The following is a 17,848-nucleotide window of genomic DNA, read 5'->3' on the forward strand; positions in this document are numbered from 1 at the left end:
TGGTAAGATAATCTTTTTACGAATTCTTGGTTTAGTAAAAGGTTTATTAAAAATTCAGTTTAGAAGAAAATTGATTGACATATCATTGTCTAAAATCACTTTTGTAGGACTCGTGTTGACGAAGTAATTCTCTCCCCATGCATATGGAAAATTTAACAAACTATAATATCATCTTACTTTTATTCCATTTTGATGCGATGTTATTTCTCATAAACTCTTTCCAATTATTTATTTAATTTAAATAAGTGATAATCAAATGATGATGGAAAGTGTCGTTTATAATTTGCTTGATTTGAACTTTACTCAAACTTTATAGAATTTAATTGCGCTATGTTTTGACGCTAAATATGTCAACATGATTCTTTTTTTTTTTTTTTTTTTCTAAGCTAAAAAAGAAAGTATCATGTTGACAATTCATCCATTTTCATTTATTTGAACTATGAAGAACTGGTGTTGCCAATTCAGCATGGAAGATATTGTGGGAATTTGTAATTCTTAAGGGGTAATGATCACCAAACGGTGTACTCCTTGGAATGACACTGAACATACGTTCCTAAAGTAATCAACAAATAACTTGATAGTAATTGAAAAATTAAAAAAAGGGGTCTTTTGGAGCTTAGTACTTTGGAACATAAAGATTCTATATGGAAGGGAAAGAAGAAAATAGGAATAAAAAGGAAAATCCATTAGAACCTTATTCTGTGGCAGAAAACTCAAAAGATAAAAGAGAAAAAAAGGGTACCTAAGTTTGACAACACTACTTGATCTTCACAACAAAACGTAAACAAGCTACATTTCGGTTAAACTTGAACAAGATCCACTTGTAAACTTGTACATGTAGCAAATACAAACATTCAATTGATCACTCAAATGACAATACTCCTGAATAGCAAAACAATGCACACAAACTCGATCACTCAAATAACAATACTCCTGAATAGCAAAACAATGCACAAACTCGATCACTCAAATAACAATACTCCTGAATAGCAAAACAATGCACACAAACTCATGCCACTAAGGCCATGACAAATTAACAATTCACACCCAGATACAATCACCAGGGGAAATTATCACGGCTTCTCTAGAACTTTGACTGGATAAACTTGACGACATTCTTATCCACCCGGAAAGCCTTTGCAAGAATGTCACTAGGAGTATCTGGATTCGACCCAAACACAGCGTTGGCAATGGTTATAACACCTGGGTTTTGACTGCTTAGAGCTGCAATGGCAATGGCCATTTCCTTACCAACATTTCTTTGGAAATGGATGAGGCCAATTGGGAATACATACACATCACCCTTCTTTAGCACCTTTGTGATTAGGCGGTTTTCGGGGTTTGAAGTGACAAACCCAACTTCAAGGCAACCTTTCAAGACTGTCAAGATTTCGGTTGCACGAGGGTGGGTGTGGGGAGGATTGATACCCCATGGTGCGTAGTCAATACGAACAAGAGAGATGCCAAGAGTGTTAAGTCCTGGAAGTTGGGCTACAGTCACTGCAGTCACGTTTGACCCAACTGCGTTTGATGTGTTGCCCGCCATCTGAAGCCCGCTGAAGGAAAAATCATTGGCTTGAACTGTCTTAGGATCCTTGCAGACAAAACCATTGACGAGCACTGCCATGAAGTAGAACATATCGAAATAAGAAACACTTAAGCCACTTGAAATAGCCAAATGGTACAGCAAGTGAGTAAATTGACGATCCAATTAGAGTTTGAGTTTTGTTGGCATAATTCAGAAACAAAAAATGAACTTAAAAGAAGGAAATGAATGAGGCGGGAACTTTTGTAGCAGAAGAGGAAAAGAAGAAGAAAAAAAAACTCAGTAACGAAATATTGCAGCCCCAAAATCAAAAGTAGCATGCATGCCTAGTGTTAAACAGGTTGTCGTTCATGAGTTCTAACTTCTAAAGCTTGTAGAGTGAAACTTGCAAATTTCAATAAAAGCTAACATGCATGTTTAAGGTTCATTTTCTACCTGCACTGTTTGCATCTGCAACACAGAAATCTTGAAGAGGGCTGCTATCTGACGCCAATGCAGCAGTGAAAATCAAAGCTAGAACTACTGACAGGAGATTAATGCGTGAGGCCATTTGCAAATTGTACCAACAAGAATCTTTAAACTTATGGAAGGATAAGCTCTATAGGGAGATTAGACCAATTGAGATTTGAGTTGTGAAAGACTTATGAACACAGCTTGCTATATATAGGAAGAGGAATGCTTGTATTGCAGCACTGCTTGCAAACAGGCAACTAGGTGGTCTCACTTAATAAGATGTCTAATGATCCAAACATTATTTGGAGGCCGGCTGTCATATGTGCTTGGACAGGGAAGAATTATACCTTATCCACCTAACCTTTGACCACACAGGACCAAGTCTAAGTGGAAGGACGGTAGATATATGCCTCACTCAAAGAAATATTTGTTACCATAAGAGAATGTATATTAGAGTACTTCGAATCTAACCCATATGTTAATAACATTTTGATATGTTAAAGATCATGACTTGTTAACTGATATATATGTTCCATGACAGCTAGAACAGTTTCCCATTAAGGAGTTGTCAAGATCTTGATAATCTTATTATTCAGTTTATCTAATCTTTACCAAGAGGTATTGGGCCTATGGAATCAAATAACCTTTTGAAGTATTGTCTTTCTATGCATAGCTGATAAGAAGAAACGATGTTCTTCGTCCTATTATGTATCATCTTCAGTTACTTCAGCTGATATGTCATATTTTAAGTAACTTTTCATTTAAATGATTGACCTATAAAATCATTTAAAATTATATCGTACCAACCAGCTTAACTAAACATGATATAAACAAAGAAGAAGAATTGTATTGTTCTTCATTATGCTGTACAGTAAAAAGAACATTTCTTGACACATTTCTTAATTGATAGTTGTGCCAAGGAATTAAAAATTTGCATCTAATTAATTAGTTTATCTTATCTCTATCAAGAAGAATATGGGCCAATGGAAATAAACAACTTTTAAAGCATTGTCTTTCTATATGTGAACCATTCCCATACCAATACATATAAAATTCTCAATTCTGCATAAAAACATGTATAGGTAGAGTTGTACTTCAAATGATTGATTTGAAACCTAAAAATTTAGAAATGTTAAAGACGAGCTGTCAATTAAATATGTCCTACGACAAATAGAAAATGGTGCCATTGACACATTCTTAATTGATACAAACCCGGGCCTGAGGTATTAAAGAAATTACACCTAATTATTTGTTTATCTCATGATCTCTACCAAGGCATATACTTACGGAATCAAACAACTTTTGAGGTATTTTCTTTTTATGTGTACCGTTCATGTTCATGTTACATGAACATGTAATTTTTTGCTGGATTGCTAAAGAATTTCGCCTACAAAATAAGCAAACAAGGCTGCGTTTGGATGTTAAGCTGAGCTCAACTGAGCTAAGTTCTTTATGAATAGTAGTGAGTCGAGTAGTGAAGAAAGTTATGTGGGGTCTATCTAAACTGAGTTTAAAGTGTATTTGGATGTTAAGATGAGTTTAATACTTTTTATGGGAAGTTGAAAAAGGTTGTGACTTCCACGTATAAAGATGTATTAAGTTGAAAAAAGTTGTGGGTTCTACGTGTAAGGAAGTTTTGAGTTGAGATGATTTGATAGTTGTGTATTTGGATGTTAGATTCAACTTAAAATTAAACTAAGTTCAGCTGAGTCTTGCAACCAAACACAGCCTTATTGAAATCTCTTGGATCTTGGAGTATTCAGAACATTTTGATGATCAAGTAAATTCATTTTGTTTAATGAAATAAATTTAGTGGGTTCATAAGTTTTGCGAGTGACCCTTTCATCAATTAGAAGTATTACAATTATAAAAATATATCACAAAAGTAAACCTACAAGCTAATATGATTTCATATGATATGTTAGATCTATTTATAATAAAAGTAGTTTTACAATTTAATATATCGTATTAAGTTATATCAGTTTGTATAATCTCTTTATAGTTAAAACACTTGATCAATTTTATTCCAATACTTTCCATTCTTTGAATAAAATATGAATGGAATTCTCAATTATGTATAACCTAACATAGTCCATGTGATTTGTACAGAAATCACGGTACTCCATGAGTTTTTAACTCTTTAACAACGGTCTCCCTACTGTCAAAATCCGTTAGTAAATTGTTAGAAGTGTCATGTCAATACCACGTGTCTCAATCAACATTCAATGCTAGTTACTTAAACAAAAACAAAAACAAAAATTTATAAATTTATATATAAAAAAAACCAATAACTTAAAATATTTAATTTTTGTAAAGACCCTCCTTGTGCTAGGAGAGGTGGCCATGGCGAGCCACCTCATTGGCCGAGCCCCGCCCATAAGTGGCATGGGTGGGGGTCACAGTCCACCCTCTATCACCCCTCCCTACACAGGAAGGGGCACTTTTTTTTAAAAAGAATAAAAATTTTTTGAAAGAGGTTTTTTAGTTTTTTTAAATATCATTAAGCTTCTTGTTCGTAACATGTTGATTGTCAACAGTGGTTGTAATTTATAATTGTTGCTTGCTGTGGAGGCATCAACTACATAATTTTTTGTTGGTTCTCCGACTGTATAAAATAAATGATTGAGACTAGTGTATGTTGTTGTTTGGTCATATAACTTGATGGACAAAGGGAAAGATAATAGATGTTATAATGACCCCTCAAAGATATCCTCGAAGGATTGGTCATGATCCTCTATGAAGGTGATGACTTGTATAGATATTTTTGGTCAACCTTGTTCTTACCATTGTTGATGCATAATGAAACTAATGCTTTTGTTTTTTGTTTAGGCTTATTGTGGTGCTAAGTCAACACAATTTATAACTCTATTTGTTGGGACACTACCTCCATATGCTTCTCCGATCCTTAATGCCCATCCAAGTTCCTATTCTCATCCAAGTCCATTTACTCCCCCTCTAAGTCTTAATGCTCCTTCAGCTTGTTTACCCACATATATGGGATTGTCAGGTAAATATAATACATTTTTATTATATTTATTACAAGTTATTTGTCAAAAAAAAAAAAAAAAAATAGTACAAGTAAGATTATTAACTTCATTAATAATTTATCATATTAACTTATCAGAATCTAACACCTTGTAGGCACCAATTATCCCAGCATTCGGCTCATCTAGCATGATTACATTAATAATAGAATAGTGATAGATTTGGAGAGTCTTTATTTGGTGTTATTGAAAAGTGGCTAACTAATTTATAAAAAAGAATTTTCTAACTAAATTTTGATTAAACTTTATTGAGTCCACAACTAATGCTCTAAGAGTACAAGTTATAAATAAGTCTCATGTAAATTTTTATAAAAAAAAGTAGACTCCACCTTAAAAAATATTCTTTATTAATGAGACCTACTTTTTTTCAAAAGAATTGTATGGACTTGTCAATTTGTAGCTTATATCTAGCATTACTCTAAGCATATTAAGGCTTTATTTCGTTATATACATGATATGAGATGAAAGTACTTGAATATAAAATTATAAAAATATTATATAAGTTTGATAGAAGATCTTTTTATAAAATTAAATTTATTTTTAATTAAATTACATGATTATGTTTGTGGATAAAAATATTTAGAAAAGTACTAGTAATAAGAAAAGTGTAAAGATATCATTACTCTGATTAGAGTAATACTTTATAACGTATTTTTTTCTTATTTTCGTTCCATTATATAAAATATTATACTAATATCACCCTTTAAATTATTTTTTATTTTTTAAAAAAATTAGATTAAAAGTTGATGGCTAATACCATTAATGTATCATTAGATACATTATTAGTTGGAAGGGTAATGACAAATGAACGTGAATGACTAGAGAATTGGAATTTTCAACATCTAAATTTCTAATTGCCCGCAGTGTGTTACACGCCGACAATGAAGAGAAGAGAACAGCAAGGGAGAAGTACTTGAGCGTTCGGGACTTAGGGTTCTTTCTGAAGACTTGTGTCGGATTTGATTAGGATCGTGCGTGGGCTGAGTTAATGGATGGGCCGTAACAATTGGCAGCTAGGTGGAGTTCGTGGGCCTTGAATGGGCCAGACCTGATACACATTCCTGCTTTACTTTTCTTTCAAGTTGTAATCCAATAACCTAAGGGTAATCCAGTCCTTTTACATTACTAGTATATCTAGGCATTGTAACGAAATGAGGGGCATCCAGAACGTGTGAACCTTTTATTATTTTCTGTTTTTCATCTATGGAGGAGCTCCCCTCGAAGAGAGCCTTATCTTTTTCTTATCAATATACATGAATGTTCATCTGAATCCATACATAACTCTTAAATCCCTAGTTTGAACTATTACAAGTGGTATCCAGAGCCCCTTTCCTGCCCTGAGTCACCATGGCTGAAAGCACGCGTATGAAGGACTTATTCGAAGGCCTCAATGTTCAGCAAAAAATCACGGAAGAGCACATCCAAAACACTGAGAGCCAGTTTACTACAATAGGAGTGGAGATGCTGGCTATGCGGCATCAAATGGAGACAATGCTGAAGCAGTTTTCGGGTATGGCAGCAGATCTGCACAGTGTGAAGGCAACACTATCAGGATATGTAGCTAGCAATTCCCAACAAAATCAAAATCTGGAACATCAGAATTCACAACTCGTACCTCACAGTACCGACATCCAGCCAAGACCCATTCGATTGGATTTTCCAGTTTTTCATGGAGATAACCCCCATGGATGGTTATTTAAGGTAAATCATTTCTTTACCTATCATAATACCCTTCCTCAGCATAAAATACGGTTGGTGTCCCTCCATATGGAAGGGAAGGCACTAGTTTGGTTTCAAGACTTGGAAGAATCTGGGAGTATCAATAGTTGGGAGGCCTTTGTGAAGGCATTAATAATTAGATTTGGTCCAACCACTTATGATGATCCAATGGAACAACTGGCTAAGTTGAGCCAGAAAGGGAGTGTGGATGATTATAAAACTGATTTTGAAGCCTTGTCTAATAGGCTGCGTGGGTTGTCTGAGATTTACAAATTGAGTTGCTTTCTCAGTGGCCTTAAGGATGATATAAGGTTGTCAGTTAAGATGTTTAAACCCACTGACCTGCTTACAGCTTATGGTCTTGCCAAAATGCAAGAGGAAAAACTTTTTTTGCAAAAGAAACCTCCATACCGAAATTCACCTTACCAAACAGCCACACTAAACCATCAGCCACCCTACCTTAAACCTTCACACCAGTCCCAAACCACAGACAGCCACTTGAACTACCCTAAAGCCATTGTTCCAGTCCATAAGGTTAGTCAAAATGAGATGAGAGAGCGCAGGTCAAAAGGCCTCTGTTACTCGTGTGACTCCAAATGGTCCCCAGGCCACAAATGTGCAAGTCCAAAACTCTACTTGATTGAGGAGATTGAAGAGAATTATGAGGTAGTTGATCTTGACACTAAGAAGGAAAAGGACCAGATCACTGAAGAGATCACTAGTGCAACTCCAGAGATTACTTTACATGCTATTATCGGGTCTTTGAATCCTAAAACGATGCGAGTTGTGGGCAGAATTGGTACCCAACCAGTAACTATTCTCATTGATTCAGGAAGTACTCACAACTTCCTAGACCCTTCCTTAATGTCAAAACTTTCCTTACATGTGTTAACCAATGACAAAGTAAGGGTGAAAGTTGCAAACGGCGACCAAGTTCAAAGTGAGGGCAGAATTAAAAATGTTCCAATGATTATCCAGGATATGAAGTTTTCTGTGGATATGTATTTGCTAGTATTGGCAGGATGTGATGTAGTATTGGGTGTGCAATGGTTACAAGGACTAGGGTCAATTTTATGGAACTTCCATATCCTCAGTATGCAGTTTAATTACCAAGACACTGTGGTAATTTTAAAAGGGCTGCGAGGCAGCACTTTAATGGAAGAAGGTCCAGTTAATAGAGCTACTGCTCTGGAAAAAAAAGGGGTGTTGCTCCAGCTCATTGAACAAGTTTCCCAAGCCCAAACACCTGCCCATATTCCTAAACTCATATAGCACCTCCTTGACCTATATCCTGACATTTTTGCCCTCCCTTCTAGCCTTCCCCCAACCAGATCACAAGACCACAGTATCACCCTATTACCGGGTACCCAACCCATATCTGTGAGACCCTATCGTTACCCCTATTTTCAGAAGGATGAAATTGAAAAAATCATCAAAGAGTTGCTGGAATCTGGTGTTATTCGACCTAGTCAAAGCCCGTATTCCTCACCTGTTTTGTTGGTAAGGAAGGCAGATGGCACTTGGCGCTTATGTGTTGACTATCGTGCCCTCAACCATGTCACAGTGAAAGATAAATATCCAATTCCAGTGGTGGAGGAATTAATGGATGAACTACATGGTGCCAAAGTGTTTTCTAAACTCGACTTGAGGTCGGGTTATCATCAAATAAGGGTGAAAACTGAAGACATCCCTAAAACCGCATTCCGTACACATGAAGGCCACTACGAATTCTTGGTTATGCCATTTGGCTTAACCAATGCACCATCCACTTTTCAAAGTTTGATGAATCAAGTTTTTAAACCTCATTTACGGAAGTTTATTTTGGTTTTTTTTGATGATATTTTGATTTACAGCAAGGATGAAGAGACTCACCTACACCACCTACAGCTCGCTTTTGACATCTTAAGAGACAACCAGCTGTATGCTAAGCTAAGTAAGTGTGAGTTTGGCTGCGTGGAGATTGCATACTTGGGCCATTTAATTTCTGGCCAAGGCGTGAGGGCAGACCCGGAAAAAATCAAGGCCATGAGGAGCTGGCCACCACCCAAATCCCTTAAAGCCTTACGAGGTTTTTTAGGCCTCACGGGCTATTATCGGAGATTTGTGAGAGGATATGGGGCTATAGCAGCAAAACTGACCAGTTTACTAAAAAAAGACTGTTTTACTTGGGATGAGGAAGCCCAAACAGCTTTTAATGCACTTAAAACAGCTATGACTGAACCCCCCGTCTTAGCATTGCCCAATTTTCAAAAACCCTTTGTCATTAAATGTGATGCGTCGGGTGAAGCTATTGGGGCAGTGCTTATGCAAACAGGGAGACCCCTCGCATTTTTTAGTCAAGCTTTGAAAGGAAGATCTTTACAGCTCTCTACCTACGAAAAAGAATTTCTGGCCCTAGTTTCAGCAGTTCAAAAGTGGCGCCATTACCTATTGGGCCAGCCATTTATTATCAAAACGGATCATCAAAGTTTGAAATTCTTGCTTGACCAACGAGTGGGGACAGTTATGCAGCAAAAATGGATTGCGAAACTCATGGGATATGACTTTGTGGTGGAATATAAAAAAGGCAAGGAAAACATGGTAGCGGATGCCTTATCTAGGCAAGGGCTAGACTCGGAGGTTATGGTGTCTCTCATTTCTGTTCCACATTGGGACTGGATGAATGATATCAAATCTTTATACTCAAGGGATGATAAAATTAAGATTCTTTTACAGAAACACAAACAGGGGCAGCTGCAGTCCCCTTACACAGTGAAGAGTGATATTCTGTTTTATAAAGGCAGAGTTTACATTCCTACAGTTCCTTCTTTCATAAACAAACTCCTGGATTTGTTACATGGCAGCCCCTTAGGGGGTCACTTGGGTTTTGATAAGACCCTTTATCGGGTCAAGAAGGATTTTTACTGGCCTGGCCAAAAATTAGATGTGAGAAATTTCCTAAAGGACTGTGACATTTGCCAAACTGTCAAAGTGGATAATACACTACCTAGTGGCTTGCTCCAACCCCTACCAATTCCAACAATACCGTGGGCCGACATTACAATGGACTTTGTGGAAGGCTTACCTAATTCTGGTGGTTTCAATGCATTATGGGTAGTTGTTGACAGGTTTACCAAATACTCCCATTTTATTCCAATTTCCCACCCATTCACAGCAAAGACTATCGCCCAGCTATTCCTCAAGCACATTTTCAAACTACATGGAATGCCCAACTCGATTACCTCAGATCGAGATCCAACATTCACTAGCAAGTTTTGGCAAGAATTCCTATCATTACAGGGGGTTAGGTTGGCTTTCAGCACGACATACCATCCTCAGACAGACGGCCAAACCGAAGCTGTTAACAAATGGGTGGAAAACTACTTAAGATCCTATGTTGGTGATAAACCTAAGGAGTGGTCTAAATGGGTGGCCTTGGCAGAGTGGTGCTATAACTCGAGCCAACATGCCTCGAGTAAAATAACACCCTTCCAGGCACTTTACGGATATACACCACCTAAGCTAACAAGTTATACATCAGGAACTGCAAGATTAGAAGAGGTAGAGCTTACACTGCGCGAAAGAGACCAGCTTTGGGCCCTGTTGAAGCAAAACTTGGTTAGATCCCAGGAGAGAATGAAGAAATATGCTGATAAGAACATAAATGAACAACATTTAGAAGTCGGTGAGTGGGTTTACCTGAAACTCCAACCGTATCGCCAGTCCTCACTTCGCAGCCACCACTGTCTGAAACTCTCTCCGAGATTCTACGGGCCCTTTCAGGTGATTCGGAAAGTTGGTGAGGTAGCTTACCGAATTCAACTACCCCCTTCCTCTCAACTTCACGACGTCTTCCACATCTCGCAATTAAAGAAGAAATTGGGAAATCAGGTCAATCTCATCCCAACTTTACCACCCACGGACAAGCATGGAGTACTAAAACCAGAACCCGAAGAAATCCTCCAACGCAGATTGAAGAAAGTGAGAAACTTACCCGTCGTCGAGCTCTTGGTTCGGTGGACTGGCCAAACGCACGAAGAAGCCTCCTGGGAGCTGTACATGCAGTTGTGCACCGATTACCCACACCTTGTGGGCAAGGTGTTGTGATGGGGGAGGGAGTGTTACACGCCGACAATGAAGAGAAGAGAACAGCAAGGGAGAAGTACTTGAGCGTTCGGGACTTAGGGTTCTTTTTGAAGACTTGTGTCGGATTTGATTAGGATTGTGCGTGGGCTGAGTTAATGGATGGGCCGTAACAATTGGCAGCTAGGTGGAGTTCGTGGGCCTTGAATGGGCCAGACCTGATACACATTCCTGCTTTACTTTTCTTTCAAGTTGTAATCCAATAACCTAAGGGTAATCCAGTCCTTTTACATTACTAGTATATCTAGGCATTGTAACGAAATGAGGGGCATCCAGAACGTGTGAACCTTTTATTATTTTCTGTTTTTCATCTATGGAGGAGCTCCCCTCGAAGAGAGCCTTATCTTTTTCTTATCAATATACATGAATGTTCATCTGAATCCATACATAACTCTTAAATCCCAAGTTTGAACTATTACACAGTGCTTGCATGTTAAAATACAGAAGCAAGACAAATTTCCAGATTGGTATCTTTAACGTACAGCGCAAGTCCATCCTTCCTATTCTCCATAAAACCTAATCATATTGGTTCCTTGATTTGCAGGCCAACGAGAGAGGAACAGAACAAGTTGAACAGCGAAGATCATGTATTATTCAACGAAGACAGAGAGAGGAGAAGACAGAGGCATTCTTGATCAATAAATGATGGAAAAAAAAAACCTTTATTCCACGAACAGAGTAAAGGCATTCTGGGAGGTCCATCGTGAAGAAAACGAATGGCCCTGCGCGGTGCAATAAATCCCTTTCAAGTGATCTGTATCCTCTAAACGCGTTAGGAAATAGGAAAAAACTACCATGCGGCCTAAAATATACCGCTCCATTTGACCGTTCAGTGATTTTGTTTTTTGTTTTTTTTATTTAATGATGAAGGAAGTAATTTTAAGTGTATTTGTGTATTTTTTTCATTTTTTAAAATATTTAAATATATTTAAAAAATGTGTATAGAAAAATGAAAAAACAAAAAGTTGCAAAAAACAACTAGCGGTTTAACTAGCGGTGCTACTTAGGCGGCAGAGTAGCACCACTCTTGTTTATGACGTTATTCCTCAATCAGGCCGATATGGGCAATAAATGCATTAATTGTTGAGAAATAATTTGTACATTTTCATATAGATAAGTTTTGTACAAATCTTTATAAAAACATAAATTTAATATTTAAAAAATTTTAAAAAAACTATTGTTTTTAGTGAGACCAATTTTTTTATAAAGGATTTGCATGAGACTTGTCTATCTGAAACTTATACCTAGTATTACTCTTAATTATTCATCTCTATTATCAGATATTGGTGCTTTGAGGTTGAAATGTTACAATTCACTGTACGTGTAGTGCTAGATTTTGAATGATTAATTGGATCGCAAAGTCGATTCAAGATTGAAGATTCTATGAATTAGATTGTTGTAATACACTTTGTTGTGGCTGGAGTGGATGTAATAAATTTATCGGCCTGGCTCAATGCTCATGAAGAATCGAACGATGATGGAACGGAGGGAATTTAAGTTGGCAAGAAACTCTTGAAAAATGACTCTTTTTAATGCTATGAGTATCTCATAAAAATTTATAATAAGAGTTTTCCTAATATTATTAGAGTAATACTTTATAAAGTATTTTTTTCTTATTTTCTTTCCATTATATAAAAATGTTATATTAATATGATCATCCTTAAATTATTTTTATTTTTTTAAAAAATTAAGATTAAAAGTTGATGGCTAATACCATTAATATATCATTAGATACATGATTAGTTGGAAGGGTAATGACAAATGAACGTGTATCAACAGTTTACTCTTCAATTCCCATCCATCCATCAACGATATCTTATTTCCTATCCCGCGAGGATGTTCTATTTATTGATCCTTCACCAGCTTGGTTGACTTGGTCAACAAACCCCTTCCTCGATGGCAAATCTCGTTCGTTTTCCCTACTCTCAAGTAGGCTTAAAAACTGACCTATCGGTTCGATTTTAGGCCCAAACCGAAACCGATAGGTCTGTTTATATGGGAAGACCAAACTGACTGATCATGAGGAGAAAACTGGCCAGTTCGATTACCGGCCGGTTCACGGTCAATTGGTCGGTTTTGGGCAGGTTTGGGCCACATGTTTTGGGCAGGTTTGAGCCACTTTGTTTGGGCCATTTTAAGATCCAATTCAATCTCTTTTTGGACTCCATTTGTTATTTAAAATCATATACATTTAGATTTTTTTCTGCAGAATTTCTTTTTACAATTATTAGTACAATTTCTTTTTAATTTTAATCATGCCATGTATATATTATTAGTAACTAATAACTACTACATATATACTACTTATATTTTATAGTCTTATTATCTTATATACTAAATTACTAATTAGTAGATAAATAAAAAAAACTCCACTAGATCATATTTAATATATATTACAAACAAAACTAAATTGTCTTAAACAAGTAAGAACAAATAACAATTGTTATTGAATAAAACCCAAAAAATCTTCATTCTTCAATTGCAGTCTTCGATTCTTCAATCATCAATAGTTGTGATGTATGATACTCCTAACTCTATAAGAAAACATCAAATAATCAATATTAATAAATTAGGATAATGAAAAAAAATTTAAATTAAATTATAAAAATAAATGAATATGGAAATTGAATGAGAAAAATACATTACCAAATTCTACTACAAAGCTCTCAACATTATTCATGGAGTATCGAATATCAATTGGCGTTGACGGATGTCGCAACCAATTCTGAGTACAAATAAGTACCTCAACAGTTCTTAGAGCTAAGGAACTCTGAAAAGGATCAAGTACACGACCTCCTGTACTAAATGCGGACTCTGATGCAACCGTGGAAACAGGGATGGCTAACACGTCTCATGCAATTCTCGCAAGTATAGGATAGTTAGGCTCATTCACTTTCCACCAATTCAACAAGTCAAAAGATTGACTGAATGTCTCACAACCATTTGATAAATATCGGTCAATCTCTGTTTTGGTAGCTGTAGATCCAGAGGCAGTCAATGCTAGCAACCACTCATAAAAAAGTTGTGACTCATGATTGTCTTCAGCATCATTTGGAAGGACAGATGACGGAGGGGAAACATGTTCTCTACTACTCGAGGAAGAACCGAACGTAGCATTATACTCCGCATACATGTCTGATAATAATTGTCTCACCCTCGACAACAAATCTTCAGCCCAATTGTGATCATAAATTTTTTTCAAATGAAAAGTAAGAAGTCCCAACTTACTACGTGGATCAAGGAGAACTGCAATCAACAATAACAAATTCATCCTATCCAATGAACCCCAATACTTATCAAATTTCATTCTCATGCTAATGGCCATGCTCATCAAACAAGTATTCTCACTCTCACACAGTCTAACCAACTTTTTTTGGAGCCTACAAATCTCCAAAAAACTTGTGTTTGCCGTGACATGTAAAGAATCAAAAAATTGACAAGTGACATTATAAAACATCTTCAAAAATTTTACAAAAACCCGCACTGTCTCCCACTCGTCAGCTCTAGGAGGCCCAATGTTTCCATTCTTAAAGTAAGAAAGAAAATTGTAGTCCTCACTCTCCATTTGCTTAAAAGTCTTTTCAAATTATCAGCAACCTCCAACATCATGTAAGTTGAATTCCATCGGGTTTGCACATCAAGACACAACATTTTTTTACAATCAATTTTTTCCTTTTCTGCACATCTCTTAAACTTGTCTAATTTTGCAGGGGAGGAGCGCACATATCTAACCGCATTTCTAACCATTGTAATGATATCATCACACTCCTTAAGACCCTCATTCACGACAAGATTTAGAATATGAGCACAACATCTCATGTGCATATACTTCCCCTCCAACATATTCTCTGTAAAAAAATGTCTCAAATATATAATTGCAGTATCATTTGATCTAGCATTATCAGCAGTAACAGTAAATATATTAGCAATGCCCCAATGAAGGAGGCACGATTCAACATATTTTCCAATGGTATCCCCTCGATGATTAGGGATTAAACAAAAATTAATGATTTTCTTCTGCAATTTCCAATCACTATCAATGAAATGGGCAGTTAGGCACATATAATTAAGATTTTGTACTGATGTCCACATATCGGTAGTTAATGAAATCCTCATTCCCCTATCTTTAAATAACTTTTTAAGTTTGGCTTTTTCAGATGCAAATAGTTTCATACAATCTCTTGCAACCGTCACTCGACATAGCACTTTAAATCTAGGTTCAAGCAACCAAACCATCTTCTTAAATCCTTGCTCTTCAACAATTCTAAATGGTAGTTCATCGAGAATTACCATCTCTGCAAGCGCCATCCTCACAGCCTCCTCACTATATTTATGGGTTACAAGATTTCTTAAAGAATTATCAGTCTTTCCAAACCCCTCCGAGGATACCTCACTTGCCAATGTTATTTGATATTTATCTAAAAGCCCACGTTTATGAGGATTTTTAAGACATGAAGGTAGATGGTTTTGCATGGTTGAAGTTCCGTTCCTCTTCGAGTGGCAAGCATATATCTTGCCACAATAATTACACTTAGCCTTAGGATCATCTACGGAACAATCCTCAACTTTTGTAAAATGATCCTAAACAATTGACAGATCCTTCCCCTTCCGTTTCTTAGGAAGTGGACAATTACTACTATTAGGGGCACTTGAAGCCGAGAGTTTTGGTATTTGGGAGTTCGAATCAAGATCAATTGGATTTGACGAAGAATCCATCTAACATGTAAAACCAAGAAAGAACAAAAAATTACCACAATTGTTAATTACACAACAGCTAGTTTGCAACGTGGCAAATATCACAAATCTAAGATTCTAATCTACATTTTAGATCGCTCATAAATCTCACAAATTATTTTACTTTCAATAAATTATGAACATTTATTTTCAATAAACATCACAAATTATTTATAACACATCATAAATTTTACTTTCAATAAACATCACAAATTATTTATAATACATCATAAATTTTACTTTCAAATTTCAATAAACATCACAAATTATTTTATTTTCAATAAAACTGTCAATCTATAAAATTGATTCACTATTTCAATCATCTTCAATCCGTGAATGCACACTGTATCTTCAAAAACCACCGATTGTTCATTGTACAAAATCTATAAAACATCTTCAATCGTGAATGCACACTACATAGTCCCTAACCCTAGATTGGAATACCATCAATTTTCATCAAATTGATTCACTATTTTAATCATCTCAAACCAGAAAACACAATCCCTAACCCTAGATTGGAATACCAAACCAGAAAACACAAACCCTAATCCACCGATTGGTCCTCTTAGTCTCTTATAAAAAAAAATTCAAGAAAATCACTAATAACTTATCAGACTCATAAATCTCATAAAATACTTATAAAAAAAAAATCTCACAAAAATTAAAATCATACGGTTCATACCTAAAAAATAAAATGGAGGCTCTCGGGCTGCGCCGTTTGCAGGAGGAACGTTGAGCGGTGGAGGCTGTGCCGCTGCTGGATGTTGGACCACTGGGCGTCAGTGAGCCGTGAGTGGTTGGAGTCGCTGGAGCCTGGGCTGGTCACTGGAGTGGAGTGGAGGCAGTGGACGGCGCTGAGAGTCTGAGTCGAAATCGAAGAGGGAGGGGGAAAGAAACAGGGCTGGGGGATAATATGCCCTACTTGGAACGGCGCCGTTTGGCCTTTCCCTTTATTTTTTTTTTCTAACGGCGTCGAAATCGAACAGCGTCGTTTGATGAATGAATATATTTAATATATATATATATATATATATGACGTCGGCTGGTTTTTCGATTTTTGGCTGGTTCAAACCGGGACCGAACCGGCCGACGCCGGTTTTGATAAATTACCACCAACGGCCGACTGGTTCCCTGCCGGTTTCGAACTCCGGAGGCCGGTCTGAGTCGGTCCCGATCAGTTTACCTATTTTTTGTACAGCCCTAGTCTCAAGTCCAGGCTTGGCTTATTGCCCGATGTTTTTTTTTTTCCCTATATCATTCTCCTTCCTGGTTGATTGCACAATATGTACTGCAAATCTTGCACAATTTCAAAGTGGAAGATATTCTTTCATCAAAATGCTTCCCTTCAATCCTTTCTTTTTTTTTTTTTTTCCGTCGTGTTAATTCTCATGCTTGGCTCCCTCAGCCTGACCACACATGTCGCCGACCCTGTTCCCATCTACCACTTCTGTGAAAACACTACCTTCTCCCAAAATAGCCTCTACAATTCTAGTCTCAACTCCCTCCTCTCTTCCCTCTCCTCCAACGTCAACTGCAACATCGAATTCTACAACACCACCTCTGACACCCTCTATGGCCTCTTCCTCTGCCGCGGCGATGTCACTTCCCAAATGTGCCGAGCATGCGTGGTTGCAGCGACCAAAAAGCTCGCCGCTAAATGTTCAAGGGAAAAAGGTTGTTGTTATTTGGTACGACGATTGCATGATTCTCTACTCCAACGAGTCTATCTTTTCCACTATGGCCGTAAGGCCTAGAATTTCTCTATTGAACACTCAGAACAATGGGAACATCACGGAGCGGGACCGATTTAACCCACTCTCGAGCATGACGATGACTGGTCCTTCTCTTCTCGGTTGAGAGAGTAAGGTGGTAGTTGGATTATTTTCTCAGCCTAGTCTGAGTCTTGTGCATGGCAATGGAGGAGGATGATCTTTCAAGGAGATGGGAGGGTTTCCATCTCACGGAAAGTGAAAATGAAGTGATGCAGATAATAGATGATACTGTTAAAGATTCAAATGTTAGAGGGGAACATTGTTTGATGGTGTTACTTATCTTAGATAAAGGTTTCAACATAGAAGCTTTTAAGGCTACTATGTCCAAAGTTTGGAAGTTTGATGGATGGGTGGTGTTCAAAGAAGTTGGTGATAGTCGTTTTATCATAGATTTTCAAGAGCAATCTGATAAGGACAAAGTTTTGCATATCAGGCCATGGTTCTTTGACCGTGCTCTT

The 17,848-nt window shown here is 37.0% G+C and overlaps 1 protein-coding gene across 1 annotated transcript; it reads right to left on the reverse strand.

The window, feature by feature from the left end:
* Positions 1–998: 998 nt before the first annotated feature.
* LOC109019369 (putative germin-like protein 2-1) lies at positions 999–2,161 on the reverse strand. The gene is made up of 2 exons (XM_035688150.1): positions 1,982–2,161; positions 999–1,620 (listed from the first exon to the last, which is right to left on the reverse strand). The coding sequence occupies exons 1-2, from the start codon at positions 2,094–2,096 to the stop codon at positions 1,085–1,087; spliced, it is 651 nt and encodes a 216-aa protein (XP_035544043.1). The 5' UTR covers positions 2,097–2,161; the 3' UTR covers positions 999–1,084.
* Between the last annotated feature and the right edge of the window lie 15,687 nt (positions 2,162–17,848).

Source organism: Juglans regia, chromosome 3 (genome assembly GCF_001411555.2).
Source record: "Juglans regia cultivar Chandler chromosome 3, Walnut 2.0, whole genome shotgun sequence".
In the NCBI taxonomy this organism is placed as follows: Eukaryota; Viridiplantae; Streptophyta; class Magnoliopsida; order Fagales; family Juglandaceae; genus Juglans; species Juglans regia.

Excerpts from the sequence above, each read along its gene's own strand:
- LOC109019369 (XM_035688150.1), bottom strand. The coding sequence starts at position 2,096 with ATGGCCTCACGCATTAATCTCCTGTCAGTAGTTCTAGCTTTGATTTTC. Across the intron at positions 1,621-1,981 it reads TGCAGATGCAAACAGTGCAG|TGCTCGTCAATGGTTTTGTC; the intron begins GTAGAAAATGAA and ends ACTTCATGGCAG.